The sequence below is a fragment of the Lentinula edodes genome (genome assembly GCF_021015755.1).
Source record: "Lentinula edodes strain Le(Bin) 0899 ss11 chromosome Unknown C8R40scaffold_22, whole genome shotgun sequence".
NCBI lineage: Eukaryota > Fungi > Basidiomycota > Agaricomycetes > Agaricales > Omphalotaceae > Lentinula > Lentinula edodes.
In genome coordinates, this window is record NW_025764328.1 from 146,697 (window position 1) to 166,379 (window position 19,683).

Here is a 19,683-nt window from a genome sequence, read left to right on the forward strand (position 1 = left end):
ATGATATTAAGCTCTGGAAAGACAGAAGTTGTTGTGTAGCAATGGGTTTTCAAGATTGTCTATCATGGTAGTATAGGAAAGGATCAATGGCAAAGTGTAGGTGAAAGATGGGACAAGGAAGCCTTTGGCAATAGTTAACGTTTCAGCCTGATTTCTGGAGAATTTACTTATGTATAATTGGTACAAGACCTAATTGTTTGGGATATTCAAGACATGAATATTACATAGGTGGGCGCCACCACTCGTCTGTACTCCCGGACATTAAATTCCCCGTTCGAAAAGTCAGCGGAAATGCCTTCTCCAGTTCGGTTTCAGGTAAATCCACCGTCACTAGATCTATAAAGTTCACCCTCGTTCTCTTCAGTGCAGAAGACTTGGATGGTTCAGCGTGGCCTGTAGGTGGTATATCTGTAATGACCGCGGTCACAGTCAAGATCTTCAAACAATGATCCACCGAAGGTGGAATATGTTGTTGAATTCTATGGCCAAACTCAATGTGAAGTCTGAATTGTTGAGAACTAGTTTTGAATTTATGGACTGACAAGGGTGGTTGGACTTCGTATCGGTGGGGAAATAAGGAAAGCAAAGGGATTGTGCGGTGATGGCCAGCATCCATTGGGAAGGCACTATCATACAAAGAGTAGATAATATCCTCGAGGTCTGCATCTGCATCGATGTCTATTATGAACTGCAGATATCTTAGTTTGGGGAAGGTGGTGAATTTTAGCTTGAGATTGCACGCTAAACAACACAGAAACCAAATTAGTGATATTGGAGAAGAAGGGTTCGACCAACGCACTCGAATTATCTAAATCAAGAGTAAGATGTGTTATCGACTGACGCAGCCTGGAGAACAAAAACATGTAATCAAAATTTTCCGGCATTGCCGATAGAGCAAGATATTCTGTATTGGATGAAAGGATCCCTCGGTTCAGTAGCACGTCCTCGATCAACAGTGTGGATTTTGAATCGAATCCTCGGAGGTAGAGACGTTCCAGAGACAATCTAATGGCTTGCCTAGGAGTTGTTCCATCATTGTATATGGGATCGGAATAGACCGGTGGAACCTCCTCGCCTGTACGGTATGCGGGCCTATCTCGGGAAAAGAATGGTACGGGATCTGGGCTATCAATATGATGATCATGCATAGGATGTGGACTCATTCGCCGAGGCACCATCAACCCTCCAAGACAAAGAGATTTCAGATTTGGAGCATTTTCAGCGAGGATGTCGAGTAGAGCATCTGTACCGTGTGGTGGGGTACCATACTGTTCAAGCTGGAATCCAGGATATTCATCTATCGAAACGTGATTCAGAGTGTCTGCACTGGATTTGAGAAGCTTCCCCAGTTGATATCCTGGCCACATGTCCGGGTTGACTGAATCTGGAAAATCGCCATCGTCCTCAGCTACAGGCGACGAGGATATCCATCCAAAGGCACTCCACTGAATGTGAAGATACCGCAAATTCCTGAACGGCAGCTCATGGAGCCCAGCACGATGCCCCCAAGGTAGATCAACTGCCTCCCACCGCTCATTCTGTTTTTCAAGAAAGTTGTCATCATAAGATACCAAGTCCCGCATCAGAAGAGACTCTTCAGCGTATTCGTTTCCGTATCCAAGCCATCTGTGGAAATATTCCATAGGAGGGATTTTGCGTCCTCCGCCTATCCGGATAGAGGATTCTAGCCGGAGACCACGGACATAAGGAAGAGTGTCCGAGAAGGAGGATAGGAATTGCTTTTGTGGTTGCGGGTTTTGGGTAAGAGAGGAATGGAGGAGACGTTGCTCAGAGGACGTTAACGCATGATAATGGTTGCGTCCACCACGAGCTGGCATCGATACCCTGCGCCTGAGGTATGCATAGTACTCTCTAATCTCCTTAGGATCCTGAGGTGCGAGCGTGATAAGGCGAAAGAGATGATATCGAGCACGATGTAGCCAACATCGGCCTACAAGTGATAGATTTTTGAGATCTTCTGTGGATTCAGAATGATCATCGACGAAACGGTCAATGAGCTCTTGCGGAAGATCAGGCATAGTGGGGTACAGGGAATAGTGCAGCTGGCATCACGAGTTACTTATACACGCCCTTGAGCTTAATCAGAGGACATCACCGATGATGTTGGCGACTGCCGTATCCCATGAAGCTTCTAGATCATCAAAATGTCAAACCCGGGCCCTTCGAAAAATCAGTCTTCATTATATATGTTGTGCAGGAGAGATCATCGATATCTTTCGCAACTCACAGAGCACTGAAAATGAATCGCCCCAGCACCCCATTGTTTCCGCCGATGGAAAAGACCAGAGTTCGGCATATGGGCTTGCCGACGTTTGTGTAGGTCGGGCCACATGGAGGGCACAGAATCACGATTGAACCCCCTTCGTTGCCAACGCACACTCTCAGCACTGACCACTCATCCGCCCTTTGAAACATCATTTCACATTCATCGACCGTACCACTCCTTCAAGCTCAGAGATATACGAACATGACTAGGTTAGCTTCCTTCAGCTTCGACTTCAACAAGCTCATTCTTCAAACTAGTTCATTGAACCAATTTCCGCCTGAGCTACTTACTCGAATATTTGCCATTTATCCTCCCCAAACAATTCAATCACCTCTGAACTACACTCAAGTTTGCTCACGTTGGAGATCTGTTGCATATTCATCGCCCGAACTCTGGACAACGTTGGTCATCGAGCATCCTCCAGCTCTCGAAACTGAATCGGACGCAACTTATTACGAGGCGGCACTGACAAGCTGGGTGCTGCGCTGTTCCGATTTGAGCGTGGATATCTCATTCCTTGGACGGTATTACCGGGGCACCTGGGATCTGCCTTCACAGTTCCAGATAAGTCTGTATGTACCGATCTGCAACAAACTATTGGTTGATTTTTCGAACAAATGGAGACGATTGAAAGCTCCATATTTCTGGAGCGCTCACTTTTTTCCTTCCAGCTTAAAACAGTTCGCAGCTCTTGAAGAATTAGAGCTTGGTGTAGGGAACTGCTCACCACCAAAGAACGATCATACACCGTTCCCTAAAACTCCGCGTTTATTTAAACTGAGCTTGAATCTCTCTAGGATTCTACGTTTCCACTGCATAAAAGACTTTATTCCTGAAACAGTCAGAGACCTCACAGTGACATCGGCTTCTGGTCCAATCGGCATCAGTGGAGACTTTGCGATAGAATTTTTGCAGCCCAATCGGTTGCAGCACCTTACGCATATGGATATGTCCCAATTTGGCTGGACTACACCCCATGTTTTACCTTCCATCACCTTACCGCGATTACAAGAGCTTACACTCGATGGGGCCATTACTGCTTTGGGGGATATTCTTGGAGTGTTCACACTCCCTTCACTGAGGAAACTGTCCTTATCAATATCGAGGTTCGATGGCGACGGCGAACATGGCCCCGTGGTCGGTCCTGCACTCATTGCTCTACTGAAGAGGTCTTATCATGACCAGTGCGGTCTTGTTGCTCTTGGTTTGACGTCGATGTTAGCCAGCGACAATTCAAATGAAGCAATCAGCTTGGAAGCCTTGCATTGCATTCTATCCCTTGCCAGTACAATCAAGGAGTTGCATATCTGTTCAGAAGGATATACCGATACCGCTCGCCTCATGGAAATCCTCCGCTACGACAGAGTCAGCCCTGAAAAGCAGATTCTTCCACTTTTAACAACCTTTTCTGTCGAATCCCTGATTAATCTCGACCAGGACTTCCTCGACTTCGTCCATTCACGATGGTGGCCAAATAATTCTTCGCCGAGGATGGTTGGAGTGGCTAAGCTGGAAAAACTCATAGTTTCTTATTGCGATCTCACGGAGGAGATTGAAGAACAGTTGGATGCATGTTATGAAGGAGGACTTGAAGTGGAAGTGAAAGTAGAGAGTAGCGAGCAAAGTTCCATATTAGAGTAGGGTATTTCCGTGCATATAGACAAATACTATTGATGATTATTATGTCTCACTGTCACTGGATATAAACCACTACATAGTAACTACTTAATCTGCGAGAGTTGGTGTGATACAGATCATGGATGCGGTCTAGTCAACTAGGGTTTCGGCATCGGAATTTACTAAATTCCAAACACACCTTTAAATTCCCCAGCCTTCATTCATTCTCGTTGGGGTCCTTCTACTGTCGAGGGATGAGCCGCAAATGTGCAAATGAATTCCCCTCCTAGAACTCGAACATTTTTGGGGTCTCCTATTGTCCTTTCCAAGCATCCGATTGCTCCATATACTTACATAAATATTCATTGCGAATTTATATAAAGGCCTGCTCAAGATTCAAGGTAATTACGCTTTCTGAACTGACCAGACCACCATGACTCGGTCGCTTTTTCAACCCATCCAGATCGGGGCAGTTACGTTGCGTAATCGAGTGCTGATGTCCGCTCTAACTCGGAACCGTGCTCTTCCAACAAACGTACCGAACGAGCTCATGGTGGAATATTATAGACAGCGTGCTGAAAGTGCTGGACTGATTGTGTCGGAGGGGATCCTGATTTGCCAGCAAGGGTATGTATGTGTGTTAGTGTCTCGTGAACCACATACCATTTACATTACTCCTGCTTCACTAGAACGGAATGGCCCCATGCTCCCGGAATTTGGAACCAACAACAGATAAATGGATGGAAAAAGATTACCGATGCGATACATGAAGCTGGAAGTCAATGTTTTGCACAGATCTGGCATCTAGGAAGAGCCAACCATCCCGATGCTCCCGAACAAATTGCTTCGGGACAGGTCAGTCAGATTTTACTTTATTATAATGTGTTTTCCAGTCAATGTTGATCTGGATGGATCGTTCGTTTGTATAGCCGGTATATGCCCCTTCAGCGATACCCGCTCGGGGTGGGAAGTTCAGGTTTCTACCTGGTGTTCCAGGATATGTGACGGTATGGATTCATGCTAAACGCGATAGTATCACGCGTATCCGCCGCTGATTCTCTTGTGCAGCCCACCGAGATTGACAATCCCATGAGACTAGTTGCTCTTTACAAACAAGCTGCTATTAACGCCAAGGAAGCAGGATTCGACGGGATAGAAGGTCAGATCCAATTATTGCCACCCCCTTTCTGGAGACTGAACTAAATGTGATATACTATACAGTACATGGAGCAGGAGGCTATCTCATCCACCAGTTCCTCGATAGCGGATCAAATATCCGCACAGACAGTTGGGGTGGGTCTTTTGAGAATCGCTCGCGGTTCGGGTTGGAAGTACTTAGAGTTGTTATTGACGTTTGGGGGGCCGATCGAGTGGGTATCAAGCTCGATCCAACTGGAGGGTATAATGATATGGGGTAAGTTAGTTGGGACAATGTTTGGATTATCAGTCACATACCTCATTGAAAATCATGACAGGATGCCCCTCGAAGAAACATTAGAAACATACAACTACTTTATCACTCAAGTCGACCAGCTCGGGCTTGCATACATCGCCATACAGCGATATTTAGAGTTTGACGATCCGATTATCGAAGGTGCACAGTCGTACCTTTGACTATGTAGCAGGACCCTTTCTGAAAAATTTTCGAAGGTAAACGCCGTGCAGTTCAGCATGATGTAGTAGCTGCCTATGGCCACCTCATCAAGAAAAGCACATTCCTTTCGAACGGCAATTTCACACCAGAAGAAGCTGCTCAATATGTTTCTGGTAAGGCTTCTTTGTGTGATGTCACTGATGTATGAAACAAATTTTCCGATGGCAGAAGGAAAAATATCCGGCGTATTCTGGGGACGTTTATGGGTATCTCATCCCGACTTGGCGAAACGCATTCGATATGGAAAACCTGTGGATACACCTGTTGACATGCAAACTGTGTATGGGAATATGGATGGAATGACGTTGAATGATCAAAGGGTAGGGTATACGGATTATCCGTTTGCAGAGTATCCCAACGAGGCTTAAAGTTTAAAGCTTAGATGGTTCGAAGAATAAACACTACGTACTGATTGTCAATCTCCGCAAGCCGCTATCGAGCCTGTCTTAAACACCTTGTCTGCCAGTCTGAAAGTCTCTCCACGCAACGTCGCTCATCAGCTAGTTGCTACGTTTTAGTGGCTGATAATGAGGAGTAAAGATTTTCGGGACCCGAGTTTCAGTTGTTGCTGCTGCTAAAGCAGTCAGACATCGCAGCTAGATGAGAAAAATTTTAGACCAGTTCGAGTACACCAGCATTTGGTGCTGAGACAGCTATGAAATACGAGAGTTCTATGGTTTCCTGAAGCCTCGGGAACAAGGTCAGAGCAAGTCAAAACAAGATGAGGAGGATTACAATTGTTCGCACAGTTGGGATAATGCCGATGACTAACAACGGCCCGTTTGCCGAAACACAACGCGTACCTCCACCTTAAAATGCCCACATAGTAATCACTGAACCTTCCACGAATCTGTTTCCCATGTCGTTCAACCTCGCAGGCCTTGCCACCAATCTCACCAGTCTCCCTACCCACGCGAGTCCAATCCGCATCGCTCTTACAGTATCCCTAATCACTCTCACCACCTATCTCTTCAAAACCCACCGCAGAGCGTCGAGGTTAACCTCCATTCAAGCTCTCAATGCCAGAGATTTTCCTTCATATTCATCCAATGACCTCCCGGTAGCGGTGTTCCTTGGCGGAACCGCTGGAATTGGACGCGGGATGGCAGAGTCGTTTGCGAGGCTGACGAAGGGTAATGCGCATATCATTCTTATCGGACGAAACGCGACCACTGCCCAAAACATCATCGATTCGTTCCCGAAACCCACTGTCCCGGGAGCCAAACACGAATTCATCCGCTGCGACGCTACGTTAATGTCTGAATGCCAACGAACCATCGACCAACTCCTCGAACGGTTACCGAAAATCGACTACCTTGTTGTATCTGCGATGCTTCTGAGAAGTTTCCATCGAGAGGAGACGGTTGAGGGAAAAGAGCCAAAACTTGTATTGATGTATTATGCGAGGTTCAAGTTTATAAGGGAGTTGACCCCGTTGTTGTTGAAGGCGACGCCGACAACTACGAAGGAGGGTGGTGGGAAGGTGTACATTGTAGGTGGAGCTGGGTTAGGTAAGAAGATTGATTATGGGGACTTGGGATTTAAGACGAAGGGCTATGGCTTTTGGAAAATCCGGGCACAATTCCCCGTGTATCTGGATGTCATTCTTCAGGTAAGTCTCTTTCATCCTCCGCTCAAAACATATTCACTCAGTCGGTTTCATATACATAGGAATTCGCTGCTCGGAACCCATCGATGACATTCATCCACGCCTACCCAGGACCCGTTCGAAGTGCACTCGCCGATAACCTTCAATCACCCCTCTTCCTGTTCATTTTCCGAATCGTCTTTGAACTCTCCTTCCCGTTCACATTCTTAGAATCTGGAGAATACATGATGCACGCGATGCTCACTACAGCGAGACGGCCGGGAGCTTGGAGTATTGACATGTTTGGGGAGAAGATGAGTGAAGGAAAAGTCATTGTGGCAACGGAAGATGAGAGGAAGATGCTATGGGAGCATTCAGTGGAGGAGACGAGTGTTTTAAATTTATAGTAACTTTCTTTGGTTTACTGGTATGTTTCATCAGAGTACTTGAAATTGATTTTTGTTGAATTCAGCCCCCAGAAGGCATATGATAAGTTATTTGATCAACAAGGGGTAAACATCGTCCCCATTCTTCACTATCCATCCTTCGCTGATATTGATTGAAACTGGTGGAGGATGCAACTAGTAGCTCCACATTATATCCATCTTCAATTGCAAAGTATCTAGGGCTCGGAATCATGTACTAAAGGAAACATTGATAAAGTGGTGGGAATTTGAGGACTGTCTGCTTTGTTAGGTGAGCTGAAAATTCTATCCTGTCTTGATGAGTTTTGTCCCGGTATTGTCTGTAGGAGTGTTGGGAGGGGCTGATCTCCAGGGACCTACAATCCCACCCGGCATCACTTGTACTTACCTCTGTTATGGCTCTCTATGGCTTCAAGACCACCGCATTCCGAAGTCTAGGATGAATTTCAAGCAACTCGTACGTCCCGTAAAATGGCAAAACCACCTCTACCTTTTCCATCCTTCCAAACTACAATTACACATATGTTTGAGCATGTAAAGTTTAAACCTTCACCACCCTCTTCCATATTCCATATTCATATATTCGAGGACCGCCCGCCTGCTCATTCATCGGGTAGCGTGAGAATCATATCCCGCCTTAGTGAGTCTTGTCCCAGTCTTGTCTGTAGGTGAAGTTGTTGGGAGGGGCTGATGGGGAGGGTTTCAATTATTCTTCAGGAACCCACAATCTGCCCACACGGCCTCAGTTGTAATTACCTCTCTTATAGCCGGCTATGCCTTCAGCAGCACAGCATTCCGAAGTCTTGGATGACTTTCAGGTAACTTGTACACATAATCTACACAAGCAAAACTACTTCTACCTTTTCCGCCCTTCCTCACTGCAACTACGCCAGATTACACATATGCTTGATCACGTAAACTTATACCAACCTCTTCCACATTCAATATTCACATATTCATTGTTCAAAGACTCAGGTTCAAACAAATTCAAAGCTGATCGTATCCCCTTCCCCCAATCTCCCCTCTCTCATATAGCCTGTCTCACTCAACAATCAACATCATAAATTCCTTCCATTTCTGCAAGTAAGCCTTCACTTCATTCTGAGAAATGATGTTTGAGTTGTAATCTGCACCAAGCTCGAGGACTCCTCCCCATGAGGATGTCCGAAAAAATCTGAATGATAAATGTCAAACCAATCCATTCAATGGCTACAAATATGAGAAACTTACGGCGCTGGATCTGTTCTGTTGATGGAGGTGAAAAATTTAGTTACTGAACAGACTTCAACTGTGTTGGAGCTATCCGTGAATGTGTGATCGAGGAATTTCTCGCCTGGCCCATCGTGTGAAAGTCTGAATGCGTTTTCAGGTGCATGTCTGCGTGAGTTGAGTCAGCCTGCAATATCATAGAGTGAGGGAGAGCAATTTATACTCAGTGGCCGCCAGCTGTTTCAATGAAGGTGCAAGAATATCTGATGCAGGAATCATGAAACTCAATGCCACAGGCATTGCTTTCAGGGCATTATATATATCTGCAGCATGTCCCATCAGCGTGACCAGCATCTCCTTGTTGAGAGGTAACACCTCTCCAGTTGGTGAAAGGAACATTTTCAGAGGGAATCCATGGGGTACGACGGATAGGGCATATCCAGGATAGCCTTCACGCGTTGAGTAAGGTTCTTGTAGGTACTGACGGCTGTTGATAATGAATTCACAGCTGACAGATCTGGATGCTAGCTCTTGAGTAGGCGGATTGTCAAATATGTTCACCATAACTAATGCTGCATGAGCTAAACACCAGATGTATCAGCATTATCACACCAATATCAAGGCATCAATAACCTACCTGCATGAGTTACAGTATAGGGCCTCATAGATCCCTTGAGCTTCTGCATAAACAGCTCAGATTCCTGTTTGGTAAAGGCAACCTCTTCATGCCACGTAACAGGCCATCCAGGATCTCCTTCCCTGGGCTTGAGATAATAGCCATTCTAGAATCATCAATTGGTTGTGAGCGAGATTATCTATGCTGTATGAGCACACCTGCGAATTGAATACAAAAGCTTCTATCACGCTGCGGGATACAGCATAGAATGGATGAGCAAAGGACGGTTCCTCAACTGAACCGGGATCAATAGGTATAGGTTCAGTGGGGCGCATAACATTGAATGCAGCTGGTAACAAGTGATCAACTTCAGCTCCCCATTTCAGGTCTCCGGTCACATTCTCTCCGCTTAGGCCTTTTGCAAACTCTTTCAAGTACAAATTTGCCAACACCTTCATTGCGGTGCCATCAAACGGAGAGTGGTGTGTGTGAATCATTAACCCCATTGAAGAGATTGTGTTGGAATCCGAAATAGAAAGATGCATCCAGGTTTGTTGACCGTTATCCGACGGTACTTTACCTAACCCAAGCTCAGAGCGGAGAGCACCAAGGTCAACAGAGCCTGACTTTCGGTGTACTACAAATGTTTGATCAACCCATTTTTGGAGTTCGGATGTAGATGGAGAGTAGTACTGGAGGGATGGTATGTCATTGTCATCGAGGATAACAAGTGAAGCAATTGTTGGAACTAGGAAGCGAAGCTTGATCCAGGCATCACCTGCAACCTTGATCACAGAGTCAGCTGGCCTTTGCATAGCTAGGTCAACATGAAATGCGAAAAATAGGGTCTGGAAGCCCTTGTTATATCTGTTAAGGACATCTTGAACAATTTCTCCTCCAGCCAGCAGTCGGACTCGACCTTCCATCCCATTTCTTGGAGGAAGACTCTTCCAGACATACTTGTGAAGATTAGTCTTGGTCAGTATTAGACTGTCCATCGCGTTGCTTTACCGGTGGATGAATGTACCGAGGCCGATTGGGCAGAAACTCCACTGAACAAATATATAAAAGGAAGCCTGAATGTATTGTAGTTCTGATTTTGTTATCAACAATCCATGGTGCCAAAAATGGAAAGATGAAGAACATTTTTGATTTTGATTTGGTGCAGTCTAGAGCTAGAAGCTGAACACATGTTGATCTCCAATTTCGGACTTCCCGGCTGATATTTCCTAAATAGTATGCGGAGATATTTGGATTCCATAAGGCTCATCATTTGATCTTAACAAAAAAGATGGAAGCTTGTTGTAAATATCTCGAACAATGATTCTGATTCTGCAATGCTTGTTGATTAATTTGGTTGTGACAAATTTTATCGCATAGGAAATTTGCATCAGTTACCACCAGGACCACCACGTGGTAAACCGCCGGAGTCATTATCCAGATCATCGTTGTCAGGATTGTTATTGTCGGCACCCGGATCATTGGGGTCACGAGGAGAATGTGAAGTAGCAGGACGTGGAGGCTGTTTTCCAGTACAATGAGCTATGGCTTGGAGGATTGGAGATTCAATTTGAGTAATTGACTGGCCCCGAGCCGGAGCGGCCACGGGGCGTTGTCCACAGCGAGGGGTCAAAACTTGGACAGGTTGTCCATCACCGGTATACAAAGTACTGTACTTGAATTATTGATCTTCTTCCATAGCTTCAGGAAGAGTTGACATAGTAGGAACTGTAGCTGGACCAAAACCGCGATTACGGCGACATGGTTGACCGATAGCAGAAATGGATTTGGAGAAAGGGGCAAATGATTGGGCTGTAGTGAAGAAGGTGTTTTCTTCGGAGTTAGCTCTAGATTGAGCTCGAGTTCTCGGAGGCATAAAAAATGATATGTCAGTACAACGTTAACGGATTGAGTTTAATTATACTGTTAAGATCATGTACACCATGTAACTGTTAACAAGCTTGCCTCGTTTTTGTGTTAAAGAGAAAGGAAGGAATCAAATGGGCACTCCAAACAACCAATCTAATACACAATATGCGAGTTCACTGCTATCAAATTTATTTAATAGCAAGGGGTAGTGTTGTCAAAGGTTCCGCAAAGCTTTGAGAGCTAGGAAAAGCTTCAATCAATCAATTTGAATCATTCTAAGGATTCGGTATATTCCTTTGATCAAGGTAGATTCAGCACAATTTGTGCTTTGATTGTATTGATATGGGTATATCAAGATTTGGGGGTTTGAATCAAAGTAAATTAAAACCAAAACACACAGACCCCTACAGAGGGCTAGAACTATGTGCTGGCACAACCACACAGCGTGATTTGCCCTCAAGACCAACAACTGATCCTAAGTTCAAAGAATACCCAACAACTGGATATACTTCTCGCAGTCACAAGAAGCAGAACATGATGTTCCTATACTCACAAGTGCCGGGCCCGAATGGCTGCTAGCGAAGAGGTTTCAGTCTGGCAGGAGTGTGTCTTTCCTTTTTACGGATTAGCACTGCAACGTCGTCCCAAAATCACTTGTATTCCAGATACATCGGATCACTATTTATACATACAGAATATAGAGTCGCACAGTACAATTAATTTAATACAATAAATGTTCGGAACTGCAAGGAAACTTCTACACTTGGTTTGATACCATTTAATTTGAATCTACATGTCCTTATTTGGTCCATAATGGTTCCAAGATTCTAGTATACCTCCAAACATAGGTAGGTACTTCAATATTCATTTAATTTAATTGTTTTGGAGAATGACTCGAATGGTGTTTAGTTGTTGTTGCTGTTCAACACTTAGTACGATCATTTGTCACCTCGTCCGGAGGCAAATCAGCTCTCCTTGATTCTAATCCTATCAATCTGATTCATCTGGATTAAGCTAATTGCTTCTCTCTTTCAACAGACACCCAATGTGCCTATACTCTATCAAGGGAGTTACACATAGTATTCATTTAATTGCATTCTTCAATATTTTCTACGTCAGGACTCTTTGACATTCATTTGATATGTCTTCGGAGCCCCGCAGTACTTCGATTGTTCTTCCAGTCATTTTCCTCAACCATGCAACCTGATTGGTCTATTAGACTAAATCGCAGTCGTTTTAGATTAATGCATGATCTCGTTCTAGAAAGAGTATTTGATAATTTCTGAGTTCTAGAAAGTCATTTTGAGTCAATCCTCGGCTTATGGTCACTTGAGTAAGTTCTTCCAAACTCCTGCCAATGTAAGGTCCAATAGGAATACCCTTGGTATGTCATACGTGAATGGTCATCCTTCGGATGTAGTCCGAGTCTGGTATAATCCTGCTTGACAAACAGGTAGACTGCTATCCGAAGGTAGTATCGGGGATGGGTAAACTAACCACTTGTGGTAGTATGGGTATATGGTCCCTTCAACTTATTAGACTGATTCAGTATTGACTTTGACTGTCAATCTGGGTCTCAATTACAGTCCTCTCAATACAAATCTATACGTGAAAATGTCACAATTCACAGCATAGACGTCTAGCCAAAATTTAGGCGTGTCACCGATACTACCTTCGGATAACAGTCTACCCGTTTGTCAAGCAGGATTATACGAGACTCGGACTACATCCAAAGGATGACCATTCACGTATGACATACCAAGGGTATTCTTATTGGACCTTACACTGGCAGGAGTTTGGAAGAACTTACTCAAGTGACCATGAGCCGAGGATTGACTCAAAATGACTTTCTAGAACTCAGGAATTGTCAAATACTCCTTCTAGAACAAGATCATGCATTAATCTAAAAGACTGTGATTTAGTCTAATAGACCAATCAGGTTGCATGGTTGAGGAAAATGACTAGAAGAACGATCAAGGTACTGCGAGGCTCCAAAGACATATCAAATGAATGTCAAAGAGTCCTGACGTAGAAAATATTGAAGAACACAATTAAATGAATACTATGCATAACTCCCTTGATAGAGTATAGGCACAATGGGTGTCTATTGAAAGAGAGAAGCAATTAGCTTAATCCAGATGAATCAGATTGATAGGATTAGAATCAAGGAGAGCTGATTTGCCTCCGGACGAGGTGACAAATGATCGAACTAAGTGTTGAACAGCAACAACAACTAAACACCGTTCGAGTCATTCTCCAAAACAATTAAATTAAATGAATATTGAAGTACCTACCTATGTTTGGAGGTATACTAGAATCTTGGAACCATTATGGACCAAATAAGGACATGTAGATTCAAATTAAATGGTATCAAACCAAGTGTAGAAGTTTCCTTGCAGTTCCGAACATTTATTGTATTAAATTAATTGTACTGTGCGACTCTATATTCTGTATGTATAAATAGCGATCCGATGTATCTGGAATACAAGTGATTTTGGGACGACGTTGCAGTGCTAATCCGTAAAAAGGAAAGACACACTCCTGCCAGACTGAAACCTCTTCGCTAGCAGCCATTCGGGCCCGGCACTTGTGAGTATAGGAACATCATGTTCTGCTCCTTGTGACTGCGAGAAGTATATCCAGTTGTTGGGTATTCTTCGAACTTAGGATCAGTTGTTGGTCTTAAGGGCAAATCACGCTGTGTGGTTGTGCCAGCACATAGTTCTAGCCCTCTGTAGGGGTCTGTGGGTTTTGGTTTTAATTTACTTTGATTCAAACCCCCAATTCTTGATATACCCAAATCAATACAAACCAAAGCACAAATCATGCTGAATCTACCTTGATCAAAGGAATATATCGAATCCTTAGAACGATTCAAATTGATTGATTAAAGCTTCTTACTTAGCTCTCAAAGCTTTGCGGAACCTTTGCCAATGCTACCCCTTGCTATTAAATAAATTTGATAGCAGTGAACTCGCATATTGTGTATTAGATTGGTTGGTTGGAGTGCCCATTTGATTCCTTCCTTTCTCTTTCACACAAAAACGAGGCAAGCCCGTTATCGGGGATGGGTAAAGTAACCAACTTGTGGTAGTATGGGTATATGGTCCCTTCAACTTATTAGACTGATTCAGTATTGACTTTGACTGTCAATCTGGGTCTCAATTACAGTCCTCTTGATACGAATCTATGCATGAAAATGTCACAATTCACTGCATAGATGTCTAGCCAAAATTTAGGCATGTCACCATGCCAGAGGCCACAAGGTGTCTAAGGGCGGAGGGTTGAATGGGACAGTAGTGAAGCTATGAACAACACCACTGTTACGCCGCTAGTCCCCAGAGATCGAGAGTAGTGAAGGAAGAGAGCCAGGAGCAGCCAAGCCGGAGCAGTGGTGACGCTGATGACGAGGAGCGAACCCAAAGAACTTATAAGTCCTGAGGATAGAGTAGAGAGTACTTCAAGGCGGGAGATCTAAATTCATAATTAAACTGAGGAACTACAGTAGCGTACAGGCAGTATTTATATCTATGGATCGGCGCATCGGTGCGGAGCGCCAGACTAACTACTAGGAGCTATACGTGTAGTACCTGCAGGGTAAGAAATAAAACAATAAAGGACAATCTAAGTTGAAAGGGAATGTGTAGCGAGAAAGAACAATAAGGATGAGATTACAATAAACGGTAGATCTCAGAATACCGAGCGGCGGAATGGGGCCCCAAGGCATGGACCTGACAGGTACAGTTGCCAGAGCAGATGTTGGGGTTGAGGCAGCAATCTGGACGGATTCATTTGGGCACAGGGAGAATGGTGCGGGTCCCATAGCGGATATCTGCTGGCGCCGAGGTTGCTGACATCAGCCTCGGTCTCATCCGAGTCGCACGAACTTGTCTTGGCAGACTGTTTCCAGATGTCCTCGGCGTCCACAGTAACGGCAGGTGGTTTCTCGGTGTGGGCAGTTTTGCTTGACATGACCTTGGGCACCACAGCCGAAGCGTTGTCCTCGCATGCGAGCTAGGAATGCCTCCCTAGTATTCCCATTACTAGTTTGGGTTGCACCAATGTCCATAGCGTGGGGGTCGGCAGGGGCAGTGTGAGCGGTGTGTGTGGGAGCGTGTCCAGAGTTTCGGCCAGTCATGGTGGGGTCGTGCATGTAGACGTCCACTGATATGGCTCGTTTGATTGCCTCCTTCAGAGTCAGAGCAAGTCCTTGGGCGATGTTTACAACAATGAGATTTTGTCGGATCTCCAGAAGTAGGGCAGTGAAAAAGCGTTCCTGTAAATCAATGTCAGACATTCCAGTCTGATCCCCAATATCCTTGAACTTCTGAGTGAATTCCGCAACTGTCTGACCTTTACCTTGCTTGAGATTTTTGATGTCACTGCGAGCTTCCATACCCGGGTCTACTGACTCAAAGCGTTGAACAAACTCTTTCAGGAACTCTTCCCAATTTCCTCCAAAGGGGGGATGTTCTGCATTGAAATGTAGCAAATGCGGGGTTGCCCAGTCACCCGCACTTTCAGTGAAGAACCCTAGGGCTGACTTGATAAGCTTTGCCTGACTCTTGGTGAGATCAGGTTGTTCCGATGCCCAGTTCTGGAACTGAGCCATGAAGCGACATGCCTCAGCGCTATCTTTACCCTTGAATACCTCGGTTTATTCATGCTTGACCTGGCAGATGAACGTTCCTCCATGGCAGTGGCTAGGTTGGCTACCTGTTTAATAAGCTGTGCCATGAGGTCATTTGCAGTGGATGGTGTAGGGGCAGGTTAAGCAGGGTCAGACATGATTGCAGTGGGCAATCGGGGATGGGGAATCGGCAGGAAGGTTGTATCATCTGCTGTGAATGGGTTCTGGACTGAATTGGAAAGTGCGAGGGGGCAAGGCTGGGAGTCACAGTCGTACCAGGTGTTGTCAATCTGATGGACATGGTGTTGATCTCTGGGATCGAGTGCGTGTTGGAGGGTGGAGCAGTCTGTTGTAGCGGTAAGAGCGGAAGGATCTACGGGTGTAGAAGATGTGATGTATGCGGATCCTGCAAGGACAACCTTATCAGTAGGCTGTCAGTGCAGTAATGAATCTTGACCTAATGTCACGAAGTGGCAGAGGCGGAGTGACTAAGCAAGGCGGTGAGGCAGAGCTACTAAGCAGTTCAGCGAGGCGGAGTGACTAAGCGGAGTGGAGGCAAACTGGTCCCAGATAATGACAGAGATATATTGAGTATCATAGTCATAGGTAATAATAAGTAAGCACATACCTGGTCCCAGATAATGACAGAGAGGTCAAGATAAGGACCCAGGCTGTGAGGGATTGCCTTTATATACATAATCCGATCTGCGAGAAATGATGATGTAATACTGTACAGTTTAGGAACAAGGAAGGTGGCGGAAGCCAGTAGAAGCAGAAGGGTAACAGGTGGATCAGTAATCAATGGGATTTGACAGTGATGTAATCATACAAGTAAGGGCATTGAGACAGTGAGAAAAGGAAAATGATAGGGGCTACGTACTTCATGACAACTCCCCCCTCAGTCATTGCCGATTCAACATATCAAAGTGGGAGAGTGCTGCACCAGTGAGGTGACTGGCTGCCGAAGCGCATTTGTCTTTTTCTTGAGCATAGATAGTGAGTATGGGCAGCCCCGCCAAAGTTTCCGTGCGCTGACTAAGCGGGCGCTTAGTCTCTGGTTCCGAAATCAGTCGCGCTGAACCTTTGCCTCCAGATTCCTTCGCTTTATGAGGGATCGGAATTCATTAAAGTACTAATTATGCATCTATTGTATATAAAAATTATCCGAGTCAATAATATGGCTTTATCTATAATAATCCTCCTCTGAATGATAGCTGTCCGAGTTAAATCCATCCAATTCCTCTACAGTAACATCTGGGATTTCCTCCTCGTCACTTAACGTGCCTTCTACAGGCTGCCCCATGCATCAAGAAGCATTCGCATCAGCATACTTCTCAATTGCAGATCTGAGAAGTCTCCTCTTCTCCTCGCGCTTACCCCAAGTGCTCTCAGTTTGCGGAACAGCATCTTTGACACCATGCTGCTTATGCCATTTGAGTTGCATGGTGATCTCGGAAACAGGTAAATAACCTGAGGTACCCTGTGTTCTCGAGGCATGATAGTCGAGTTCTGTGAGGGTTGGAATAGGCTTAACAGCATCAATGGCTCTTACAGCTGCTTGCCGCTTTTCCTTTCGTTCTGTGTCCTTTTCAGTCCGTTTTTCTGCTACTTCCTGATGATATTGTGCCATCTGAATGTGCTCTCGACGATTCGCGCCTGATGCATCTTCAGTACGTGTGATTTTTCGGAGCCATTGGCGCATTGCTGGACTGAGAGTGTGAAGGTATGAGGAAGTTTGGTTGAATTTGTACATTTGTCGGGCATTATACTGGACAAGAGACAGGGTGGGATTCGCGCGACTGGTTTGTCTAATGGAACAGAATGTTCTGGATGGCTTAAATGATCCCGCGACGCGTCAGGAATTCTGTGTTATTACATTGTATTGGTTGGCTATTAGTGTCCCATACATGCGAGAAATCCGAGGTCCACAAGCGAAGGCGAACAATGTTCTGGAGCTTGGTGACCTCCATTGTCGCGTTATCAAACATATTGACGTGTTAATAAAGGAGCCAGAGCATCTGCTTGGCCCAGACGCGTCAGAAACTCATGGATCTTTGGATGGACATGGCTGGGAGCGGCCGGACGCGTTCTATGCAGTGCAAAGACATGCATCACAGCAGCTCCCACAGATTCAAAGCCTTTTGATACACTTCCTCAAAAAAGCCAAGGAGTCCTGGCTCCGGTTCATGTCAGAATTTGAGGGGGGTGGTGCGCTTTCACGAGCCACACCTGAGCAAATTGAGCGCGCCTGGATGGAGAAAACTAATGATCTGAATGAAGGTGCTTTTGGAACCTAATGATTCAACTTCCCGGAGCCCTTATTATGTTGAACGTACATCAAAAACTCAATGAACAAGTCCATGTGAGTGATTATCAAGGCTCAAGCTTCTGCGTGCAACTGAAATCGCGTGTTACTCGTATCTGGGAAAGCTAGGTTGAAACCCAGCTTCTGGTCAAAGTAAAACCGCAACGTGTCTTGTTGACCTTGTTTCCTGTCCTTGTGCCGAAAAATTGCACCTGCAAGACTTGCAACCTTGATAGCTCCTTGCTCACTACGTGCTGTAGCACGTTCTGCAGCTTTCCGAATAGCAGCCGCATTGTCACGATTTGGGAGGAGAATCGGTGGATGGAGATCAGGGTGTTTATTCCAGTATTCATCCAAGCCGACACATCCTCCCTTGAAAGCATTCATTTCTTTGTGCATGCAACAGCCTGCCCAAAGGATTAAATCAACTTTGGCCTTCTCCTCCTCTGACAGCTTCTGGAATTCGGCTTCCCCAATATCACAGATAATCTGTCTTCTCATCTCATCAATCCGGCGTGTACGTTCCTTGGTAGTTAACACATCCCAAGCAGCTGGACCCCCTGCCTTTTGTACGAGAACCTGCGAGCCTTGGAAAATAAGACACGCGTACTCATTATCCATGAGCCGTTTGACAGCACTTTCACCTCGAACCTCACGCTCCAACTGTTTCTTCCATTTCTTCAACAGCTCGAAGAGTTTTTTTTGGTCAGCGGCGTGGTCCGAATAAAACCCAGTAACAAGATTCCAAAAAATACGCGCATCGTCTTCCACGATCAGACCGCTCTGATATGCAAGGTGAAATAGATCTTCGGCAGTCTCGATCCAGCCCTCTAACTGTGTCTTGCTAGTATGATTTAGAGCTATCTTCAAACCAAGGAAGAACTGGAGCTTTTTGTTGGGTGTAATCACTGTGGTGAACTTCAATTCGTAGGTTTCATTCTTGTGAGTTGTCCCATCTCCGCTCAGCGTGATGCCTGTATATGTTCAACTACCATTGATATAATATCTTTTACAATAGAAAATACCTTTTGCGTCCTTCAAGGCTTCGATAATTTGCAATTTTGACGCGTTTCCACCCTCCTTTGTGATCCATCCAACACTTCTACGTGAGACATCTCCCTCAACTTGGACTCCAAACACCCCTGCAATCTGCTTGAACACGCGGGTCACCTTGTTCGCAGGAACGGCATCCATGGCTACGAGATCAAGGAAAACATCTCGCGCTTCATCTGGAATGATGCCACTGGAGTCCTTGAGGAAGAAGGTTCGTTCGTCATTAGCTTTAGTGTTGTATGTACACGCGACACCGTTGGTAGCAGTGACAAGCCGGCTTGGTATACGTGAAATTTTTGCTTTCAGTGCATGGATCTGGCGTTGGTAGTCCTTGAGCCTCTTCTGTAACCTCGCTTCGATGTCTTCCATCACTATCTTCTGCCGCCTAGTTTCTTGTTCAAGCACCTCGATTCTCTCATCCCTTTCTTCT

The 19,683-nt window shown here is 45.2% G+C and overlaps 7 protein-coding genes across 7 annotated transcripts; 4 read left to right on the plus strand and 3 right to left on the minus strand.

Moving 5' to 3' along the window:
- Positions 1-220: 220 nt before the first annotated feature.
- Positions 221-2,039, minus strand: C8R40DRAFT_1171662 (uncharacterized protein; the record flags this gene model as incomplete). Its single annotated transcript, XM_046231744.1, has 2 exons — positions 221-741; positions 800-2,039. The coding sequence occupies 2 exons, from the start codon at positions 2,037-2,039 to the stop codon at positions 221-223; spliced, it is 1,761 nt and encodes a 586-aa protein (XP_046085264.1).
- Positions 2,040-2,264: 225 nt separating this feature from the next.
- Positions 2,265-3,977, plus strand: C8R40DRAFT_329950 (uncharacterized protein). The gene has a single exon (XM_046234725.1). It carries the CDS (start codon positions 2,489-2,491, stop codon positions 3,926-3,928), a length of 1,440 nt encoding a protein of 479 aa, XP_046085265.1. The 5' UTR covers positions 2,265-2,488; the 3' UTR covers positions 3,929-3,977.
- On the plus strand, positions 3,970-6,286 carry C8R40DRAFT_1109665 (uncharacterized protein). Its single transcript, XM_046228304.1, has 11 exons — positions 3,970-4,019; positions 4,106-4,531; positions 4,594-4,759; positions 4,834-4,911; positions 4,973-5,063; positions 5,126-5,318; positions 5,380-5,498; positions 5,555-5,671; positions 5,727-5,959; positions 6,013-6,129; positions 6,177-6,286. The coding sequence occupies exons 2-9, from the start codon at positions 4,338-4,340 to the stop codon at positions 5,924-5,926; spliced, it is 1,158 nt and encodes a 385-aa protein (XP_046085266.1). The 5' UTR covers positions 3,970-4,019; positions 4,106-4,337; the 3' UTR covers positions 5,927-5,959; positions 6,013-6,129; positions 6,177-6,286.
- Positions 6,287-6,417: 131 nt separating this feature from the next.
- Positions 6,418-7,553, plus strand: C8R40DRAFT_1171665 (uncharacterized protein; the record flags this gene model as incomplete). The annotated part of the gene is made up of 2 exons (XM_046231745.1): positions 6,418-7,170; positions 7,230-7,553. 2 exons carry the CDS (start codon positions 6,418-6,420, stop codon positions 7,551-7,553), a joined length of 1,077 nt encoding a protein of 358 aa, XP_046085267.1.
- Positions 7,554-8,612: 1,059 nt separating this feature from the next.
- On the minus strand, positions 8,613-10,394 carry C8R40DRAFT_1171666 (uncharacterized protein; the record flags this gene model as incomplete). The annotated part of the gene is made up of 5 exons (XM_046231746.1): positions 8,613-8,745; positions 8,802-8,948; positions 9,004-9,361; positions 9,418-9,562; positions 9,615-10,394. 5 exons carry the CDS (start codon positions 10,392-10,394, stop codon positions 8,613-8,615), a joined length of 1,563 nt encoding a protein of 520 aa, XP_046085268.1.
- Positions 10,395-17,706: 7,312 nt separating this feature from the next.
- C8R40DRAFT_1171670 (uncharacterized protein) lies at positions 17,707-18,192 on the plus strand (the record flags this gene model as incomplete). The annotated part of the gene is made up of 1 exon (XM_046231747.1): positions 17,707-18,192. The coding sequence occupies one exon, from the start codon at positions 17,707-17,709 to the stop codon at positions 18,190-18,192; it is 486 nt and encodes a 161-aa protein (XP_046085269.1).
- Positions 18,193-18,515: 323 nt separating this feature from the next.
- Positions 18,516-19,034, minus strand: C8R40DRAFT_1008487 (uncharacterized protein; the record flags this gene model as incomplete). The annotated part of the gene is made up of 1 exon (XM_046222824.1): positions 18,516-19,034. A coding segment is annotated over one exon (519 nt), but the record flags the coding sequence as incomplete, so codon positions are not given.
- Positions 19,035-19,683: the final 649 nt, after the last annotated feature.